Source organism: Anolis carolinensis, chromosome 1 (assembly GCF_035594765.1).
Source record: "Anolis carolinensis isolate JA03-04 chromosome 1, rAnoCar3.1.pri, whole genome shotgun sequence".
Classification (NCBI taxonomy): domain Eukaryota; kingdom Metazoa; phylum Chordata; class Lepidosauria; order Squamata; family Dactyloidae; genus Anolis; species Anolis carolinensis.
Window position 1 is genome coordinate 218,532,729 of NC_085841.1, and position 20,125 is coordinate 218,552,853.

The 20,125-nt window shown below is 40.0% G+C and overlaps 1 protein-coding gene and 1 long non-coding RNA gene across 6 annotated transcripts in view; one reads left to right on the forward strand and one right to left on the reverse strand.

The window, feature by feature from the left end:
- rbms1 (RNA binding motif single stranded interacting protein 1) overlaps window positions 1–20,125 on the forward strand; it is a 175,124-nt gene that overhangs the window by 119,121 nt on the left and 35,878 nt on the right. For all 4 annotated transcript variants that reach the window (XM_003226358.4, XM_008119147.3, XM_008119146.3 and 1 more), the window contains exon 3: window positions 18,559–18,617. In XM_003226358.4, the coding sequence (XP_003226406.1) occupies window positions 18,559–18,617 (59 nt within the window). The remainder of the gene's footprint in view (window positions 1–18,558; window positions 18,618–20,125) is intronic.
- The window catches only part of LOC107983377 (uncharacterized), an 85,220-nt gene continuing 78,264 nt past the window's right edge, over window positions 13,170–20,125 (reverse strand). Inside the window, exons 3-4 of one of the 2 annotated variants that reach the window (XR_010001322.1) lie at window positions 15,466–15,565; window positions 13,170–13,690 (exon numbers count right to left, since the gene is read on the reverse strand). This is a non-coding gene — a long non-coding RNA (uncharacterized LOC107983377). Of the gene's footprint in view, window positions 13,691–14,961; window positions 15,566–20,125 lie in introns of those variants that run through there. The other variant, XR_001730815.2, reaches the window with a different exon arrangement.

Below are 20,125 nucleotides of genomic sequence, written 5' to 3' on the forward strand. Positions count from 1 at the left end.
ACTTCATCCTGAAGATCATGCTCTTATCCTCCCAGTTGATTTGCGGGTTGGCCTGCCCCAGCCATGGCATGCCTAGTATAACATTATAGCTGGCTATTTGTGATATCACAAATGACACCTTTCCTTCCCAACTCCCTATCTTACACTTTACATCTTCGGCACTGTACTTAGCTAATGATCCCGATGCTGTGGATCCGTCCAACTGCGAAAAAGCTATTGGGGATTCTAGGTTCGTTCTTTCGCATCCCAATCCCTCGGCTAATTCAGGGGAGATGATGTTCCTGGAACATCCACAATCCACAAATGCTCTGCAGGTTGCTTGTTTGCTGCCACTTTCAAGCTGAATGGGGACCACTATCATGGCTTTGTCCTGACTTACCAACCCCCCCGAGTGGTGCCTCATCGGTGGTTCTTCCTCGGCGCGTTTCCCTGCCACGGCTCTTGGTTTGGGCGGGCCTCCGCCTTCCCCTTTTCTCTGCCAGCACTCGGCAGCCCTGTGGCCCAAACGGCCGCACACGAAGCAGCCCCTCCTGCTGGTGCTCACGTTCCCTGTCGGCTCCGTTCTCCTCCCGGCTGGGGTTGATCCCTCCTTCCGGCTCCCCTCTTTCATCTGCGGCCGCTGCTGTAGCCCTCCTCGGTGCCTCCTCGCCTGGGCCAGCGATGTCTCGATGCGCCCCGCCAGCTGAATCCATCCGCGCAGTGTGTCAGGCTCATCACGATGCACCGCCCAGGAGAGGATCTCCCGCCTGAGCCCCTCTTTGAAGAGTTCTATCTTTGTCACTGCAGACCATTCCGGCACCTTTTCAGCGAGGCATTGGAACTCCTCCGCATACTCAGATACCGACCTCTGCCCCTGGGAGACGGTCTTCAACTTCTCCCTCGCCCGGATCTGCTCCAGTGGATCTCGGAAACGGGTCTCCAGGGCCCCCATAAAGCGTCGGAGTGACCCCAGACATGGGTCGCGCCGCGCGTGCAGTTGAACGTACCAGCTGGCCGCTCCCCTCTTCAACACTGCACCAATGGCCCGTATCCGGCTGGATTCCGTTCTAAAAGTGTGAGCATTGTCCTCCATATAGCCCCTCACCGTGGTCAGGAAAAAATCCAGTTCAGAGGACTCTCCCCCAAACTCGATCCTTAGTTCCTCTCGTCTCGGTAGGGGTCCCTGTGGTGGCAATCCCCAATTCTCCGCCCGTCGCAAGCCCCCTTGCGGACCAGTGGGCCCCGCTGCTGCTTCCCTTTGCCCTGTGCCACGCCCGGCATTCGCCAGGGGCACCAGGGTCTCAGTTGGGAGCGTAGCCGGGATTCTCGGAGGCTTTTCCCCTTCGTCGTCACTCTCCTCCACCCGCGTCAGGCTTGTTTGGATCTTGGGCCGGGCACCGGGCTCCTTTCGCATTTCCCTTCCCTTCGGTGCTGGGAGGTCTGCAAAGCCCTGGCTGCTTCCCATGCTCACGTCCCACATTGAGCTAGCCCGAAGTTCCCTTCCTCTCTCCGGCTCCGCCAAAACCGCCAGGCGCTCCATCGCCCTCGACATCACTGCCAGGGTGGTCTCCATCGCCGACATCCTCTCCTCCAGAAACACCATCCTTTGCGGGCCTGGGGAAGGTGAACCTTCCTCTCCTCCGGTGCTATCTCCCCGCACCACTCCGCGCCTCTGGGTTACCCCATTTGGCTGGGCATAAGCGGTGGATGACGCCAGGGCCGCCAGCTGGTGGAACTCAGCGTCCGGCTCGGGAGTGGCCCTTTCCGACCTTCCTCCTCCTGCGCCCAAGAGCTCTTCATCCTCCACTTGCATGTTACACCTCACCGCTACAGCGGGATGGTGTCCGTATTCTTGGCTTAGTGTCAGCTCACCACAGCCGCTCCTGAATGAACACACAAGACTCTCTGTGATATCACCAGAAACTTTTACTGTAGGAAACATGAACATCAGAAAAGCCAAGAATGGGATACTACGGCCAACCCTCCTTTATATACCCTCCCCCTCATTTGAACAGTCTCTTCCCGCTCAGTAAAACCCCGCGCAAATTCCCCGCCAAGTCCAGCAGCCGTTTCTTCTCCAAGTCCTGAGCCGCAGGTGTCTTATCAATGTCAGTGACCCTGAAACTCAGAGCCACATCCAGGCTCTAGTAGCAGGGTTCTGACACAAATATACTTGCATTTATGATATGCGCATATGCGCATATTCGGATCAGCACATAACCATTAAAAAAAACTTCAACTAGATGTCCCCTATCCTCTACTTTATCCCGACACAGAAAGGAGGCCAGTGAGGACAGCAGGGGAAGAAATCCCGGGACTGGCAGGTATGTATGGGGACTTGCTCTAAGATCCTGGATTTTATTTTTATTTTTTTGCCCCTCTTTTTAATCCCGTGTTTGGCACTGTCTGGAAGCACCCTCCTCAGTAGGTACCAAGGGCCCACTATCCTCATGTTTTCAAGTATACACTTTGACCTATATTAATATGCTTCGTAGTGCATCGTAGGAATTGCCTAACATGTACATACTTATATATACATATGCACATACCTTTTTTGTAATGTCTATGTACAAAGTTTAGAAAGAATCTGCCTTGGTTGAGGCTGTCTTTGTGTAACTGTTTCTAAAATGTAACTGTTTGATTCAGATTTTAAAGAGAAAGATTTGTACATTGTTTCATTGTTTTTAAATGTATTGTTCTTGGGTCCTGTTTTGATACATGTATTTAAATACAATCTTATTCAGTGTTGTGACTAATATTGAAGAGCTTGCTTTGAGATTTTGATTGAATAATTACAATAGTCAATAAGATTCAGAGTAAAATAAATTGTCTCTTCTTCCTTGGCTAAATAATACTTTGGCCTCTTCCCAAAATTGTGATTAGTGGCTCACCCATTAAGCTTACTTATTTGTTTGCTTCAGCTAATAAATTCTCCTTCAGCAGCGAAACCTAAGGGCTGCCATCTGAAGAAGCAGAAGGCCAGAGTTGAATCCCCATCCACAGGCTGTCAGTGAATTGGTTGTATTGAGAGTTAATGTTTGCCACCACAAATTCTTGGGCTTGCTAGCAAACTGAAGATTTTTACATTAAGATCCCCGCTGTATAGGTGAGGGATTCATTCAAAGGTCCGCCATGAATGTTTGAAACTATGGATAGCACCTAATCCCTATATTTTTGCTTCCCATGGCCAAAAAGAGTCTCTCCTCCTTGCCTCACCACTCACTTGCTACTCAAAGGAAAGCAAGGGAATCAATCGACTCCCCACTTTCCTAATGGAGCTTCTTCAACAGAGACTTGTATAAGAGGAGGAAGGAACAAGGGGAAGGCAGGGAGTGAACATCTGGCCTCTCATACTGTAAAATTACACTGGAGGGCTGGGAGAGACTACAACTACTTCCAGTGACAGCAACAACGGGTAACTGAAACTAAAGAAAACGAACCATGGATAAAGAAGTCTTACTGTATCTCAAATTCACCCATTCAAGATAGCCAAAAACAACTATCAACTTGATACATTTAAAACATTCATGCAATTATAGCTCATTTTTTACATTTTTTTTGTCCCTTTGAACCACATTTCTTACTTTATACTTTGAGCCAGCTTTGGGACTTATGTTGGGAGAAAGGTAGGATACAAATTAAGTATAGTCATTAGGCATGATCTATCAGGCCGTGTTCTCTTTTAAATTTTGGGGTTGTTTTTTCTTAGCCAGAAGTATTGGCATTGATTTTGTGTTAATGTCAGGATGTCTATAGCTTGGTTGTTAAGCAGTGATGAGACTGGAAAGAACATTGCTGGGAATGTGTTTTAGTTTCTTTTTATTCATTTCTATTATCATCATCATCATTGGTTTTTCTATATTATATCAGTTAATAATAAGTCATCAGTCTTAAGTAAAAAGTGTTGGAGCACAAAATCTCCTAAGAGAATTCCCTTTCATCTCCTCCACACTCATCCCATGGACAGGTATCCATCTTCATTGATTATAATCAGAGAGTCAGAACTTGGCAATGATGGCAGATATTTCAAGAAAGATTTTTTTTTTTGCATATATGGCATCTTCCAAGAAGTCATATGTGGCCACTTGCCACATATGACTTCTTGGAAGGTCAGTCTCAAAATAGTCACTGTCAGAGAGGACCATACTGACTCAGTTGGTCTTATTGGAGTGGAAGGGTACTTCTCAGGTTATCTGATTTGGGGAACAGGCAGTGTTTTTAATAATATGCCTGGATCTTGTAAAGTATTTATGCCATTTGGCTACAACTTTCTTGCTTTTCATGAAACTCAGTATGTACTGGTAGGAAGAAGGGCGTAAACAGCATTGGTCTATAGATCCCCATTTTGAATAGCAGTGATGCAAATAAAATCCCTACATGCATCTGGATCTACTTACTTTTTAAACAGAGGAACTCTGTGTGTGTGTGTGTGTGTGTGTGTGTGTGTGTGTTTGTTTATTTAGAACAGTTCATCTTGCTACTCTTGAGCATTATTTTTTGTTTTGTCCTTTAATCAATATATAGATTTGTAGATTTTATCCTGTTGTTTCAGCCTGATAATTTTCCAGAAAACTTGAGATGGTTAGAGCCTTCTTTTCGAGGGCTAGAGTTTTGACTTTTTCCAGAGTCATTTGGCCTCCAAAATAACTTCCCCCTTTGTCCCCCACCCATTGCTTCCGTTCTACAGAGATTTTAAGAGTAAGCAGGAAGAGCTGCAGCCTGACCTAAATGTAGGTCCAATATTTGAGTTACAACAGTTGGCATAGAGAGCCAATACTGGCTTTTTAAAGAAGCAGTTCCTTAGACTAAAGCAGGAAGTGTTTTTGTGTATTTTTAATGCATTTGTTCATAATTCTTTCTCTACAGTGGCATAGTGTTCTCCAGCATATTGCACTCTCATGTTTCAAGTGCCACTCATTTTGTCAATTGAGGCTTGGACTTCTTTTGCATTGGCCATATACTTATTAATGTATGTGCTACTCCCTTTGTTACTGCTTTCTTTGCAACTGAAAAAAAAGTTATCCCTGGGCATGTATAGGTCCTCCATTGCAATTTTGTGATCAACTCCTTATGTAAGTTGACCATAGAATTGCACTGAAGGCCCTAGAATCATAGAATCATAGAAACATAGAATAGTAGAGTTGGAAGAGACCTCATGGGCCATCCAGTCCAACCCCCTGCTAAGAAGCAGGAAATCGCATTCAAAACACCCCCGACAGATGGCCATCCAGCCTCTGCTTAAAAGCCTCCAAAGAAGGAGCCTCCACCACAGTCTGGGGGAGAGAGTTCCACTGTCGAACAGCTCTCACAGTGAGGAAGTTCTTCCTGATGTTCAGGTGGAATCTCCTTTCCTGTAGTTTGAAGCCATTGTTCCGTGTCCTAGTCTGCAGGGCAGCAGAAAACAAGCTCGCTCCCTCCTCCCTATGACTTCCCTTCACGTATTTGTACATGGCTATCATGTCTCCTCACAGCCTTCTCTTCTGCAGGCTAAACATGCCAAGCTCTTTAAGCCGCTCCTCATAGGGCTTGTTCTCCAGACCCTTAATTATTTTAGTTGCCCTCCTCTGGACGCTTTCCAGCTTGTCAACATCTCCCTTCAACTGTGGTGCCCAAAATTGGACACAGTATTCCAGGTGTGGTCTGACCAAGGCAGAATAGAGGGGGAGCAGGACTTCCCTGGATCTAGATGCTATACCCCTATTGATGCAGGCCAGAATCCCGTTGGCTTTTTTAGCAGCCGCATCACATTGTTGGCTCATGTTTAACTTGTTGTCCACAAGGACTCCAAAGTCTTTTTCGCACACACTGCTGTCAAGCCAGGCGTCCCCCATTCTGTATCTTTGATTTCCATTTTTTCTGCCGAAGTGAAGTATCTTGCATTTGTCCCTGTTGAACTTCATTTTGTTAGTTTCGGCCCATCTCTCTAGTCTGTCAAGATCGTTTTGAATTCTGCTCCTGTCTTCTGGAGTGTTAGCTATCCCTCCCAGTTTTGTGTCGTCTGCAAACTTGATGATCATGCCTTCTAACCCTTCGTCTAAGTCGTTAATAAAGATGTTGAACAGAACCGGGCCCAGGACGGAGCCCTGCGGCACTCCACTTGTCACTTCTTTCCATGATGAAGACGATGCATTGGTGAGCACCCTTTGGGTTCGTTCACTTAGCCAATTACAGATCCACCTAACTGTAGTTTTGTCTAGCCCACATTTTACTAGTTTATTTGCCAGAAGGTCGTGGGGGACTTTGTCGAAGGCCTTACTGAAATCCAGGTACGCTACATCCACAGCATTCCCTGTATCGACCCAACTTGTAACTCTGTCGAAAAAAGAGATCAGATTAGTCTGGCATGACTTGTTTTTGGTAAATCCGTGTTGACTATTAGCAATGACCGCATTTGTTTCTAAGTGTTCGCAGACCACTTCCTTAATGATCTTTTCCAGAATCTTGCCTGCTATCGACGTGAGGCTGACCGGACGGTAATTGTTTGGGTCGTTCTTTTTTCCCTTTTTGAAGATAGGGACCACATTCGCCCTCCTCCAATCTGCTGGGACTTCTCCCGTTCTCCAAGAACTCTTGAAGATGATTGCCAGTGGTTCTGAAATAACTTCCACTAGTTCCTTCAATACTCTTGGATGTAGCTGATCTGGCCCTGGGGACTTGAATTCGTTTAGAGTGGCCAGGTGTTCCTGGACAACTTGTTTCCCTATTTGGGGTTGGATTTCCCCCAATCCTTCGTCCATTCCATGTTGCTGAGGTTGAAGATGGCTTTCTTTTTGTGAGAAGACCGAGGCAAAGAAGGCATTAAGCAGTTCTGCCTTTTCCCTATCTCCTGTCGCCATCACCCCATCTTCTCCTTGCAGTGGCCCTATCGCCTCCTTTTTCTTCCTTTTTCTACCAACGTAAGCAAAAAAGCCTTTTTTGTTGTTTTTTATGTCCCTGGCAAGCCTGAGCTCATTTTGCGCTTTAGCCTTGCGAATGCCCAGAGAAGTGTACTCTCAGGTTAAAATCAAATGTGTGCAATGTTAATTATATTCATGGTTTTTCAGCTTTTGTGGGGACCCTGCACACCTAATATCCACAAGTGTGGAAAGATTACTGTTTTTGCTGTAGAACTATTTTAGTAATTTGTTACATTGCATATTCAGTTTTTATTATCTTTTCATACTCTTAAAAACTTTCAAAAATAAGAAAATGGCCTAATTTTTTTTAATTGTAAAGCACTGTAGAAGTTTATTTAATGCCACCTGCACCCCGATAATAGAAAAATATAGCAAGCAAGTATTGGTTGTGACATGGAAAAACCAAACCGCATCATCAGTCTTTCCATTGACTGTAAAAGGCTCAACAATATGCTTATTTTAACCTCTCAGAGCAACATGTTTCAAGTAATATTATTTTTAAATTGACATCCAAGCTCAGACACCCCTCCATCCTTTTGGTAAACTGAAAAAAGTAAATCATGAGGTTTGCATTTGTGGGTGTCACTTTCGTGCTTAGACATTCAATACAAAGAGTAACTGGCTTTTAAAAAAATGCTGTGCCTATTCATGCCAGAGTTAGGAATGGTTCAAACTCGTGCAGTTTTGTTTTATTTTATATTATATTTAATAATATGTTATGACTCCCAGTATTTGTGTGTGTACTTAAAGACTTCAGCATTTAATGGTCTGGGCCCTGACATAGAAGGTTAGTCTTTAAAGTGCCACAAGACTTTGTTCCTGCTTTAACAGCCAAACATGAGCTGGATTTTCTGTCCTAGTCATCAGCAGTGCTAAGAACCTGTTTGCAATATTGCTGGTTCCTATGAATTCTGCTTATTAACACTTGAATGTAATTTAACCATTAAGTTAATAATTGAAAAGGCAGCCACTTGGGCATATCTGTTTTAAGGCTTCTGATTAATATTGCTTTCCATTTTGGAGTGTAACAGTCAGAGGACTTTCCTTCTATAAAATGTTTCACCTCTTAAAGCTGAGTACTTTTTCCATAATAATGTAAAATATGCAAACAGAAAACAGTTCATGGGTATGTGCGGATGTAAAAAAAAGCCTGGTGTATATTGGAGTTATGGTTATGCAGGGTTTAAGAAGTAATCACTCTTTTTGAAAAAGCAAATCTGTGCTTATGTTCAGATTCAGATCCGTACATATAAACATTTGGGATGGTAGAGAACGGCATTTGGGGTAATATTTGCTTCTTAGGAACTGTATTATTGTAGGAGCCATGTCGAGGCACAGAGGCCTTAAAGAGCCACACACACTATTTAGTCCAACAAAAGGTTTATTGCAAAAAACAAATAAAAGCTCAGAGACACTTAACTTCAGTGTCTCTGGCCAAAACTCAAAGAATTTACCCAAACTGGGCTCCAAAAGGTAAACCGAAAATAATCCGGGTTAAACAGAAGGAAAAACCGCATTAAAAAGCAGTCAAAGTAACCAGCAAACAAGCAGCACTGTACACAAGATTTCCAACAGACAGCGCTGCCCCCAAAGAGTTAACTGCAAGGAATTGCCAAAGCCAGCCGTAGTCCAAGAGTCATCGCCGAAGAAAGCCAAAGGATACATCATTTCCAAGTCCGTCAAACAAAGTCGTTGTCAAGTCAGTCCACAATCCAGGGAGGGAGAAAGCCACACTCACGAGAAGTCAGTCCAAGTCAAAAATTCTCAGGTAACATGAACTCCAGGCTGCAGAACCCGAACCCAAAACCCAACATGAGAACAGGCAGCGACAAATACACATGATACGTAACCGACACTTTGCCTTCTGCAAAAATTCCCCATTTCAGAGCCTACTTTTAACTTACACATCATTATCCGATGATGAGCTAGCCTCCACCCCATCATCTCTTACAGCTGTCCTTGTCTTCATACGTGAACCCCTGTTTCCATCCCTCCAGTTCATCTCTTGTCAAGACTTAGGCTTCCCCATGATTCTGATGTATCTCCCCTTTGCCAATCCTCATGTCCCGAAAACCCCACAAATGTGTCACTAGAGGTTGGCTCTGCACATATATCCCTTATCTCTTGTACCATAGTCCAATCCATTGTGTCCTCCCCATCCTCATCACTCCCAGACCCATCATTCCCAGAGAAACCCATAAACGACTCATCATTTGTGGGAGCAGTAAGTATATCCCGGATCTTCTTCCTCTCCCATTCTTCATCTGATTCCTGCTCCCGAGTAACCCTCTTTGTGCCTCTATTCCCATCCACCACATCTCCTTCCTCACCTAATTGACTCCCCGCCACTTGAAAACCCTTTGAATGTGTCTTCATCAGTAGGTGCCATAAGTATATCCCGGATCCTTTTCCTTTGCTGTTCTTCATCTGACACCTGCTCGCAAGTAGCCCTTTCCCCCCTTCTGGTACTCATACTACTGGTTGCAACATTACTTACTGGCTACAACAAGCCAGGTAACTCTTCTTGGAAAGATAATCAAAGACCCTTTCCATGAGTTACACTATCCAATACTAATGGGAAGAAAGCAATAGGTAGATCCATCGTCCAGAGACAATAGATAACTATGACAAACACAGGCTATACTAGCTAGATACAATACTCAGAACTGAAACAGTGCAGATGAAACATAGAAAATGTGGCACATTAAAACATATTGCTTTGGAAAAAATGAATAAATATTGACTGTATAAAATCTCTGTAGTTGTAAATGTGCTTCCAGGAAAAGACCTGCATTTACTGATGGTGTTTTGCTACTACAAGGTCCATTTGCATTTGATGAATTTCCAGAGCTAGCAGAGCTGGTTTCCATTGGACCCCCACATTTTTTTCTTTTTTTGCAGCCAATTGTGCAAGAAATAGTGCCCATTTCTGCAAGGATACAATCCAGCTCACCGGCTTGTTGAATTTTGATTCCTGACCTAGGAATTAAATACAATTGAACACAGTCTGAAAATATAATTGAACACAGTCTTTAAAATTTTCTTGAATAATTGTGATTTTACTAAAGATAATCTTATTAGAGTGTTCTTAACCTGCTTTTCTGTTTTGTGCATATGCCATTTGTGATATGACATTTACAACTATACAAACAAGTGATTTGGATTTCTAACATTTAGTAATTTTACATGGATATTTGGTAGAGAGAGATACAGCATCCCATGACATGGTCTATGCCACACATGTCAAAAGCAAGGCCTGTGGGCCAAATCAAGGCCTACCACATCTTTTTATGTGCCCTGTGAGGCTTTCAATGTCAAGGCAACATAGTTACCTTATATAGTCTTAGAATTACAAATGGCCATAAGACTGATGTGGCCCTCAGTGAAAATGAGTTTGACACCCCTGATATGTGTGTATCAAACACTGTTGGGAATTTCAGACACAAGTATTGCATTATTCTTGCAGCTTCTCATTCAGGAGCTTTAACCTCAGGATAATATCACATCACATTGTATTGTAGAGTATAATAGGCACCTTTCTGCCATGTGCAAGTAAATTTAATTTTTCAGAAACAGTATAGAGGTGGAGTGTGCTACATTTAATGATAGTCTCTAAATATGTGAACAAGTGTGTTTATTCCTAAGTGAAGCACTTATTCTGAAAATGGCAGTTGTAAATGTGTTTTTTTACCATGAATAAAAGGAAATGGTGAAATGGGTAATGAAATAATACTGTCTGTAATGAAAATTGTACTGAGCATGAGCATGTAAATAACCACCTCGCAGACTCATCTTTTCCATTAGAGTGATTTAAACATGATCTTTACACTCCCATTTGAAATCAAAGTAATGACTCTCGCTTATATTTAATCTATTGTAGAATACTAGGTGCTGTGGGCTATGTTTCAGAGGAAGGAGCTGACAAGGCTACCTCTGAGAAATCCTTGCCTAAAGAAAACCCTATGAAATGTATGAGATTGCCTAAGTCGACAGATGACTTGAAGGCATACATACTCACTTTTAAATTAATAATTCACTGTCTACAAAATTACCCCAGAACTAAATACACACACACACACACACAAATATATTGTTTGTAGATATGATCTATACAAAGATTCAAATGTTTTGATGCATTTTCTTAATGTTTTTAAAATATAATTTGTTGTGTGTATAAATTAATGTGGTTGTCTATGTATCTTTTATCTCTCTTTTACAAAATAATCATTTTCAAGCAAGATTATCCCAAATCAGACCAGTAATTAGTTCAAGACTCAAGGATGAGAGAATCGTATCTAGTGTCTATTAAATAGTTTTTCATTTTAAAATGTTGAAATTTTTCTCTCTTTTTTTGTGCAGAGAAGATAAGATTTTGCTTGGAAGGAACTGTTTTAGATGACCACTTGAATAATAATTAAGAGAGGAAGAAAAGTAAATTACAATAGCTTGATCAAGACCCACATGATTTGGGTTGCCTCTCCATAATTCTCAGTTCTCATTTTTATTGAGAGTACAGTAAAAGTTGCGTCATTCCCTAATATATTATTTATCACAAGCTGTATGTGTATATCCATATTAACACATTGGAATGAATGAATAAACTAACAGCAGTGAAGTGTTCACAATGCATATATTAAAACTTACAGATATTTGCAACTTTTGATATTGGATCTAAAGTACTCTGCAGAACATAATTTTTCTATTAAATAATGGTTTGGGTCCTCTCTGATACTGTAATGTATACAGCCTACCTCTTTTAGCCCTGTGGAAAGGGATACTTCATGTATCCATCTTGTCCAGCATTATCAGTGGATTAAGCCTTGTGTGTGCTGTGTAACTTCTCAAGAGTTGCACCATAATGGAAATGACTGTTTTACTTCCACAGATAGATCTCTGAATCCATCCCAATGACCAGAATGTGGTGGTGACATAGGCATTGTGTGTTTTCTCAGAGTACAGTATTCTTAAAATAACTCAAATATGCTTTGATGTGTCTTGCCTGCCTGCCTGCTTTCTTGTTGGAAATATTACATTGGAGCCCTCTCTATAAACTTGAAACAGATCTTGTAGCTGTGATTAGGAAATACACTTAATGTCCTAGAGATGCCGCAGGAATAATTTTCCTTTTCGGTCTATCACAAGGCACTCCCCATATTGAAACAACTAAGAGTAGTTGGGTTCAAAAATAACAATTCAAGGCTGACAGAAAGTATGTGTTCCTGCATTCATTTTTTGAAGTCAGAGGCTGTTGCCGGATCTCCACAAACGGGAGGAAATAAACATTTCCTGATCTCAAAAGCATTTTTTGTATTCTGTTTTTCACACAACATTCATTTTTATACTTTGCAGCCTCTATTGTAAACTTTGTATTACAAAGTTGCTTCCAGTCTGTAGAAGTATCATAAGAAAAGAACTGCACAAGGCCACCTGTGACATCAACTGTCATCTGTCAGTGTTGTACCAGGATTGAAGAGCATCTTTTGAGAAGTAGTTATAAAATATTGTCGAGGATGAGCAAGTAGAAATGCACTTTTAAATTTCTCTCTTATTTGGTGCAAACATATTGTGCTAAGTCACAGTCCCCTTCTGTATGCAGAAGAGGGGTTAGGCCCACATAGCATCTTCTGCTCTAGGAATGCAAATGAGATAAGAAAAATTAAAATGCAAAGAAGGTCTTCTACATGTGCAACCTTTTGTGTTCTATTGCTGTAGAATCTACCTTTATAATTCTCTGTGGATTTTTGGCACCTGTGGAAAACTTATCTTCTTCCTTTGTACGTTTAACTTCTCATATGTTCCCAGTCTTGTCAACAAAATTTTAAATCTTTAGAGTGATAAAGTTTTCTGTGTCTGACTTACAAGTGTCATCGATCATTCATATGATGCAGATTACTAATGTAATGTGAAACACAATGAATGGACAGATGCAGGTAGATTAACTTGATCATTGAATGGCTTAGTTGAAGAGCACCATTTAAGTAAAATTAGAACATTTCAAAAGAACAAGATAGAGGCCCCTTCTACACTGTCATTATATCCCAGGATCTGATCCCAGATTATCTGTTTATCCCAGGTTATATGGCAGTGGAGACTCATAATACAGTTCAAAGCAGATAACCTGGGATCAGATTCTGAGATATAGGGACAGTATATAAGGGGCGAAAGTAGCAGGAGGAAAGAGTGCTCCTGGAGATCTCAGTGTGGGGTACGAAGAGTTTGTTTGTTGTGTCAAATGAACAGTAATGTGTTTTATATGAAGGCCTCTTTAGGCCTTTGAACACAATGACTCTAAAAGTTATTTTTATTTTTTTTACAATTTATTTGAGACATATTCCAAAATGGAATTGTACAGGTTTCCCCCCTGCAAAGTCTGTGACATTGAAGCAATGGAGAAATTCCCATTCATACAGTGCCCAAACCTCATTGATTCCCATCCTGTGCTTCCTTCTAGCCCAATAGTCCATCCTTGTTGTAAGGAAATTGCTTGCACAGGGCCACTCTTTGACATAATGTCAATAGATTGTACCAGCCTGTTCCATCCATCAGTATGTGAGTTCTTTGCTTCTTTCATTACTTTTATAGGTTCATGCCATTCTTCTTTCTGTGACATCTTTTTGTCCCACGATTTTCTCAAAGGATATAGTTTCTTTTTTCAAATGAAGGACCATGCCTGGAAGCTGTTACCCTTTAATTCCAGAAGAGTGAGAGCTTCTTCTCCTAGCTGAATCGCTTCACTCTTCAGAACAGAAACTTGTTGGATGACAGTAACATGTGCCCTTTGGTATTTGATAGTATTTTTTTATTCCTGTCAATCTCTGCAAAATCAGGTAGAGCACAACCAGTTTCCACAAAAGTGTTTGAAACAGAGAAGTGTCATGAATCACCAGGTTCTCTGGAGTTAATGTGTCTATAAGTACAGTAGAGTCTCACTTATCCAAGCCTCGCTTATCCAAGCCTCTGAATTATCCAAGCCACTTTTGTAGTCAGTGTTTTAAATATATCGTGATATTTTGGTGCTAAATTCATAAATACAGCGATTACAACATAACATTACTGTGTATTGAACTACTTTTCTGTCAAATTTGTTGTATAACATGATGTTTTGGTGCTTAATTTGTAAAATCATAACCTAATTTGATGTTTAATAGGCTTTTCCTTAATCCCTCCTTATTATCCAAGATATTCACTTATCCAAGCTTCTGCCAGCCCGTTTAGCTTGGATAAGTGAGACTCTACTGTACTGGGTTTTTGTTTCTTAGCGTCAGCACCACCTATCTACAATGTATGAATATTAACAGTAGAAAATATAAGGTTGCCACCATAAGGTTGCACACACACACACGTATTGGTATAATATTGAGATGGAAGATTCAAAGCAGATGTTCCATCTTTTCCCCTTTCCTGGGAAGATAATGAAGGACAGCTTGCTTCTTCCCCCCTAAAACACAAGATGATTGCAAGCATTTTTTCTATAGGAAAAAAGGTGTTAAAACATTGTCCTGTAAGACCATGGAACTTTGAACAAGGGTTAAAATGTGTGCTTTTAGTATGTGCCCTGCTTCTGAGTCTGCAGTGATAGTCCTAGATTTCTTTGAGCAGCTGTTGAAGGTTACTACTAGAGCAAGAGAGCTAAGAATACAAAAATAGCCAGGAAATCCATTCTACAGACAAATGCAGTTTCCTTCCTCTAACCTTGATTCTAAGCCTAGCACCTACCATAGTAATTAAATAGGAATTGCAAACAAGATAATGTTTATACTGCCTCCTAAGGTTCCTAGTGCAGGAATCAAGACGTCCCTGCCTTGTCGCCCCATCAGTTTCTCCTTGTGTGTCATGTCTTATTAAAATTGTATGCATGAGTATGGACTGATTTACATTATCTGTTTTTTCCCAACCTCTCTGACAGCCTTTTGGGCCAAGGGTGAGATATAAATACTATCAGTAAATAAGAAAATAAAAACTCTTGCCTGGTTTGACTAGGGCATTCCACTGTCTACATTTTGTGAAAGTTCTAATTATAGACTGTTGGAGTAGTTTCAAAACAAAATAAAACATTTATTTTAAAAAATAAATTCTTCCAGATATAGTTCAAAATTCTTATTTGGAATTATGCTTGAATTAATTTATCTAGGTAAATTCTTTCTAGAATAGCAAGGAGTTCATTTCTTGATAAATGGGATTTCTAGTTTGGTCTTATTTGTCAATCCAGTTCTTTTATTTGGGAGCATCTGACTGATAGACTGATAGATCCATTGGTGCAGACTATGAAATGCCATTCACACACAGAAAGTCCATACTCCGGTGGTTTTTGAGAACTTCTAAAATTTATCCTCCAGATCACACAACTTGACCATTTGAATTTACATGAAATGCATCTCTTATCTGAATTTGCTGTACTGTCTACAAGGTGATGCAGAATGGGAACCTTATGAAGGAATACAACAGCTCCTAGAATAAATTGACAAGACTTATACACGCTGATTGGTTTATTATCGATATTATTAGGACCAAATCTCAAATGTAGAGAGACTGCTAGATATTTAAAAACATATGTCAAAATGTGTAGAGAATTAAGATTATTTATACTTACCTTCGGTGGTGCACCCAACCAAGTGTTGTGGAATGGTTCGAGCCAGTGGTTTTAATGGACTTGAGCCATCAAGCCCATTGGACTGTCTTGGGTAGTCAGCCTAATGTATTTCATAGAAATGTTGAGAAAGTTAAAGAAAGGATCCAAGTACAACTCTAAATTATTTGCTAGTAAGAAGGAATTATATAAAACAAGTTAGCATATTCTAGCCACATTCATGATTTACTAGGATGGATAAAAGTTGGGAAAGTGGATGGGAGTAGGAATAGAAGCACACTGCATTACAGATGGATAGACTCAATCAAGGAAGCCATGGCCCTGAATTTGGAAGACTATTGATAACAAGGTGACGTGGAAATGGCTTAACATAAGTCAAAGTCAGCTTGATTGCAAATATGCACAACTATCCTCTTGGACCATAGATGTTGCTACTAGGGGAACAGTGTTATGTTGATGGCAGTTAACAACAAGATATCTAAAGGGTTGTGTTGTAAGTATCTACAAATGTTCACATTTCCCTATCCTATTTCCTCCCCCGTCCTTCCATTCCTTGCCCTGTTTATTTCCATGTGACTAAAATGTAGGTGGCAATCTTTCAGGTAGGGACCTGACAATTTTTTACTCATGCCATTCTGTAAAATGACATCTCTATTGGTGCTGCAGAAATGAATTAAAATCATCATGGTAGACAAGGCTTTACCTCCTAACAGTACGGTCCATGGCCCTTTTGTGTGCTGTTAATAAAATTTCTTCTAAGCCATATTCCTTATGACATACATGCTGTGTAATAAAAAATGTGATAATTATAGATTTAGTTGGTAGGATAAGTAATTTTATTAGGCTTTAGAAGACTCTGTAAATGCTAGGCAGGTGTTTGATCAATACACCTAAAATTAGCTTTGTGAACAATGAAGTTTTTTAAAAAAACAAAAAAAACAAGTACATTAAAACAGTGGTCTTTGAAAACAGTGATGTTTGCAGGAATGAATACCACAGTAGCTGGTAGACTCATGACGGATACAAATCTGCCACTTCCTCTGAGTGACAAACAAAGGAGGAAGTGATGATGTGACACTGATAATGTCACAGTGACCTTTCCCTCAGTTGCATTTCGAGAATCAGTTCTGCTTCTTTGGTACTGCAACTTGTCTCTTGCTGCTGTTGGATAGGAGACACATTTGTACTTCTGTTGGATAATATACCATCTGAATAGCTAATATATACATCTTCGATTTGTACTCTGAATAACTGCATAACTCTGTGGAATAGGCCAATAGCCTGACAGTAGTGCTGCTAAGCCAAGCTTTGAAAATTGTGCCTTTCAAGCTCTTAACACATTGCCACTGCTTTGAGTAAAAGTAATTAATTCACAGTGGGTGAGATGGGGGGTTTTCCTTTTGAGTTAATTGTCAGTAAGACATTGATTTCAAACATGTTGGGGGGGGGGATAAAATTACAAAATATATTCAATGACACCTCTCTCCCAATTGATATTATGTTGTATTGTGTAGCAGCACTGAAAACATTTTATCTGAAAAGGGAATATAAAATATTTTATTTAAGGGCCTGCAACACGCTTGGGAGAGGAGCCTTTCACTTTGAACATTGATGATTTTATCCAAAGCTACTACAAAGCAGAAAATGTTTTAAAGGGGTTATTGGCCTATAATAATTCAAAAACAGATTGAATTACCTCCTAGAAGAAATCTGGATCACTGTTCTGGGATTAATGTGAACCTTTATGAACAAGTTTCCATTTTTGGCCATAGTCTTAGTTGACAGCATATTTATGAATTTCTGCTCAGTTTCTATAATTTCGACACTGTAATATGCACTTAATAGGTAGCTGGTCAACAATAACTGCACAGAACCAACCTTTCTGTCTTGAAGAGTAGCTGACAAGTACAAAGCGTCTCCATGTCTTTGGGAAAAACCAAGCAATTTGAACAGAAAACATTGAGAACTTTGGGCACAGAAACATATTTATTGGGATAAATTATCATTAAAAGGAGACATATGTGCCAGTCCCAGAGAATGATTTGAGAGCATTCAATATTCTTGTCTAAGCTAATCTCAGTCTGATCAATCAGTGCCTGTATGGAAAGTACGGAAACTGCCTTAGATCATTGATCCATATAGCTTAGCATTTGTCTACATTCTCTGGGAACTGCTTTCTACAATTTCAGACAGGAGTTTTCCCCAGTTCTATCTAATAAGCATGTGGGACATGGGAAACTTGCAAGCTTACACACACACACACACACTTTTTGAAAAAAGACAATCCAGATTTAAGTAAAAGAAAGAGACTATAATGATTTAAGCAACATACTCCAAAATCAACATATTCTCCAGTTTGGATTGTTTCTGTAAGAATTGTTTCTGTAAGGAGTGCATGAAGCCTGAAAATTAGGAACCAAAAAACATTCATAGCTTCTGTTGTACCAGAGTTTCACACATAAAATCTTCGAAAATCAGTTTAAGTACATGATCATTTCTGTAACTTCGGTACAGGATCAAATATGGGATACAAGTAATGGCCAGTGCTATTTGTCTGATGTCATTTCTTTGTAATAGAAAGCAGCTGTGGTCCTTGATGTCTCCCATGATTAGGGGAGAATGTGAAATACACTATCCATGATTTGGATTGCTCCACTAAATATTTGACTAACAGTTGTAATGGATTGACAAGGAAGACACCAGTCACCACCACTGATAGGAGTGACTAAATATAACATTTCTCCTGATGCTTTGTTCATCATCTTGAATAATTTTCTCAGAATACCAAGAGTTGCTGCAAGATTTTTTAATTTTAAGAGTTTGGGATGTTTCAACACTTCCTGCTTTATAGAAAGGAAGCAATCCTGTTCCATGTGTCTCATGCCACTCTATCTACTCTGGGGAAAATCTCTGGTGTATACACTTGCTACAAACTGGCTTCCTCTACTAAGTCATAATTGTCATCCCTCTCTTGTTTAAGATCAAAATTTGTATAAATAGATTCCCACATGTGCACATTTACATAGTAGTATCACTGATTATTTGGAATATTATAAACATAACTTTCTGCTTTCTTTCTTTTTTAAAAAATTATAGATATGGGAAAATTGTATCTACGAAAGCTATTTTGGATAAAACAACAAACAAATGCAAAGGTATGTTTGTTACAAATTCGTTTCTTTCCGTTCTGATTTTTAAAGTCACATTTGATGCCCTTTTTTCCAGGTATGTTAGTCATGCATTGCTTTGGAGCATTTGTTCATTGCTGCATTGATCTTTCACTACATGAGAACATTTGTTCCTGAGAGAGCTGGAAAATACCCAACACTAAAATTAAATGCCAAAGTTTCTGATGATTACAGTCAAATTTAACATGCATGGCACTGTTTGGCATTTAGCCTCTGCTTCAAAGAAAGAAAAAGAACTTGAAAATTGTGTTTCTTTGCCTGCCATGATGAGAACTCCTTACAAAAGACCTTTGGCTGCACACAGTATCTGAATAGATAACATATTGTGTAAATTAGCCTTATTAATTAGAACGGACTAGTGTCAATCAGTTCTTAATTGCATGTTCCAATCCCCTAATTGTGTTTGTGTTCTCTTCCTTTAAAAATACATAATAGAGTGGGGAAAGGGTTTCATTTTCACTGACATCATTATAACTAGAGAGAAAAAATTATATACTTATTTCTGAGACACTGGATGCATTAATTCAGTTTGGTGACCTTCACCATTCAGTGTAATTAAGATTAGATCATTTCCTAACAAAATGAGTAGTAAGCAAAACATAAAAGTAAACACTACGATATCAGGTTTTAGCCCCTCTTTCCCAAGCAGAGAAGAAACTTCAGCCAATTTAGCAATGTTACCATTTAGTCCTCCTGTGACAGAGACAAAGTTGACAAACAAGAATAAAGAACATTTAGATCACCATCAGCTTTGTGGAGACATTTTCTTGAAAGACTGTTTGGTATACAGACAGTTTTTCCTATGACAAAAGGATCAAAGGGAGATAATAGTAATGTAAAACATTCATTTGTCTATGTGATTTTTATGCCTAATGCATAAACGCATTCACTGAGGGAAATGGTTGGATGTGTTTAGATGAAATTAAATTGCAATCATACACCGTTTTCCTAGGAAGTAAGCCCTGCTGAAGTCAATTAACCACATTTTGGAGATGTCCTCGATAGGATTGCAATGTTAGGATGACATCCATTTTTAGTATTCTCCTTTCCCTTAAGGCTCATGCCAGATTTTACGCTTATTACTTTTGCAATTTTGTATCTTTCCCAGCATCGCTGAAATTATCAGAGGGCCAATTCCGCATCTTAGTTTGAGTCCCTTGCAAAAACCATTTTTTTAAGGATTCAGTAAAATATTATAGGAGCAACTCTGGAAGAATTAAGAAAGAGCATTTGTCAAATGTCATTTTCTATGTGGAGTGAATTCATCAACTGGTGAAGTGTATTGTTTGCTTAGCACTGAAGTTCACAATGGAAATGCTATAAATCAGAGCCCTGTTTAATCTATATAACATTGTCATCTACTACAAGCAATATAAAAAAGCATGAACATTTTGAAAAACAGTACTGTTTGGTCTCTGCTTACATTCTAATATCTCAGTCTGTATCTTTTCCTCATTTTTCATGCACTGTACAAC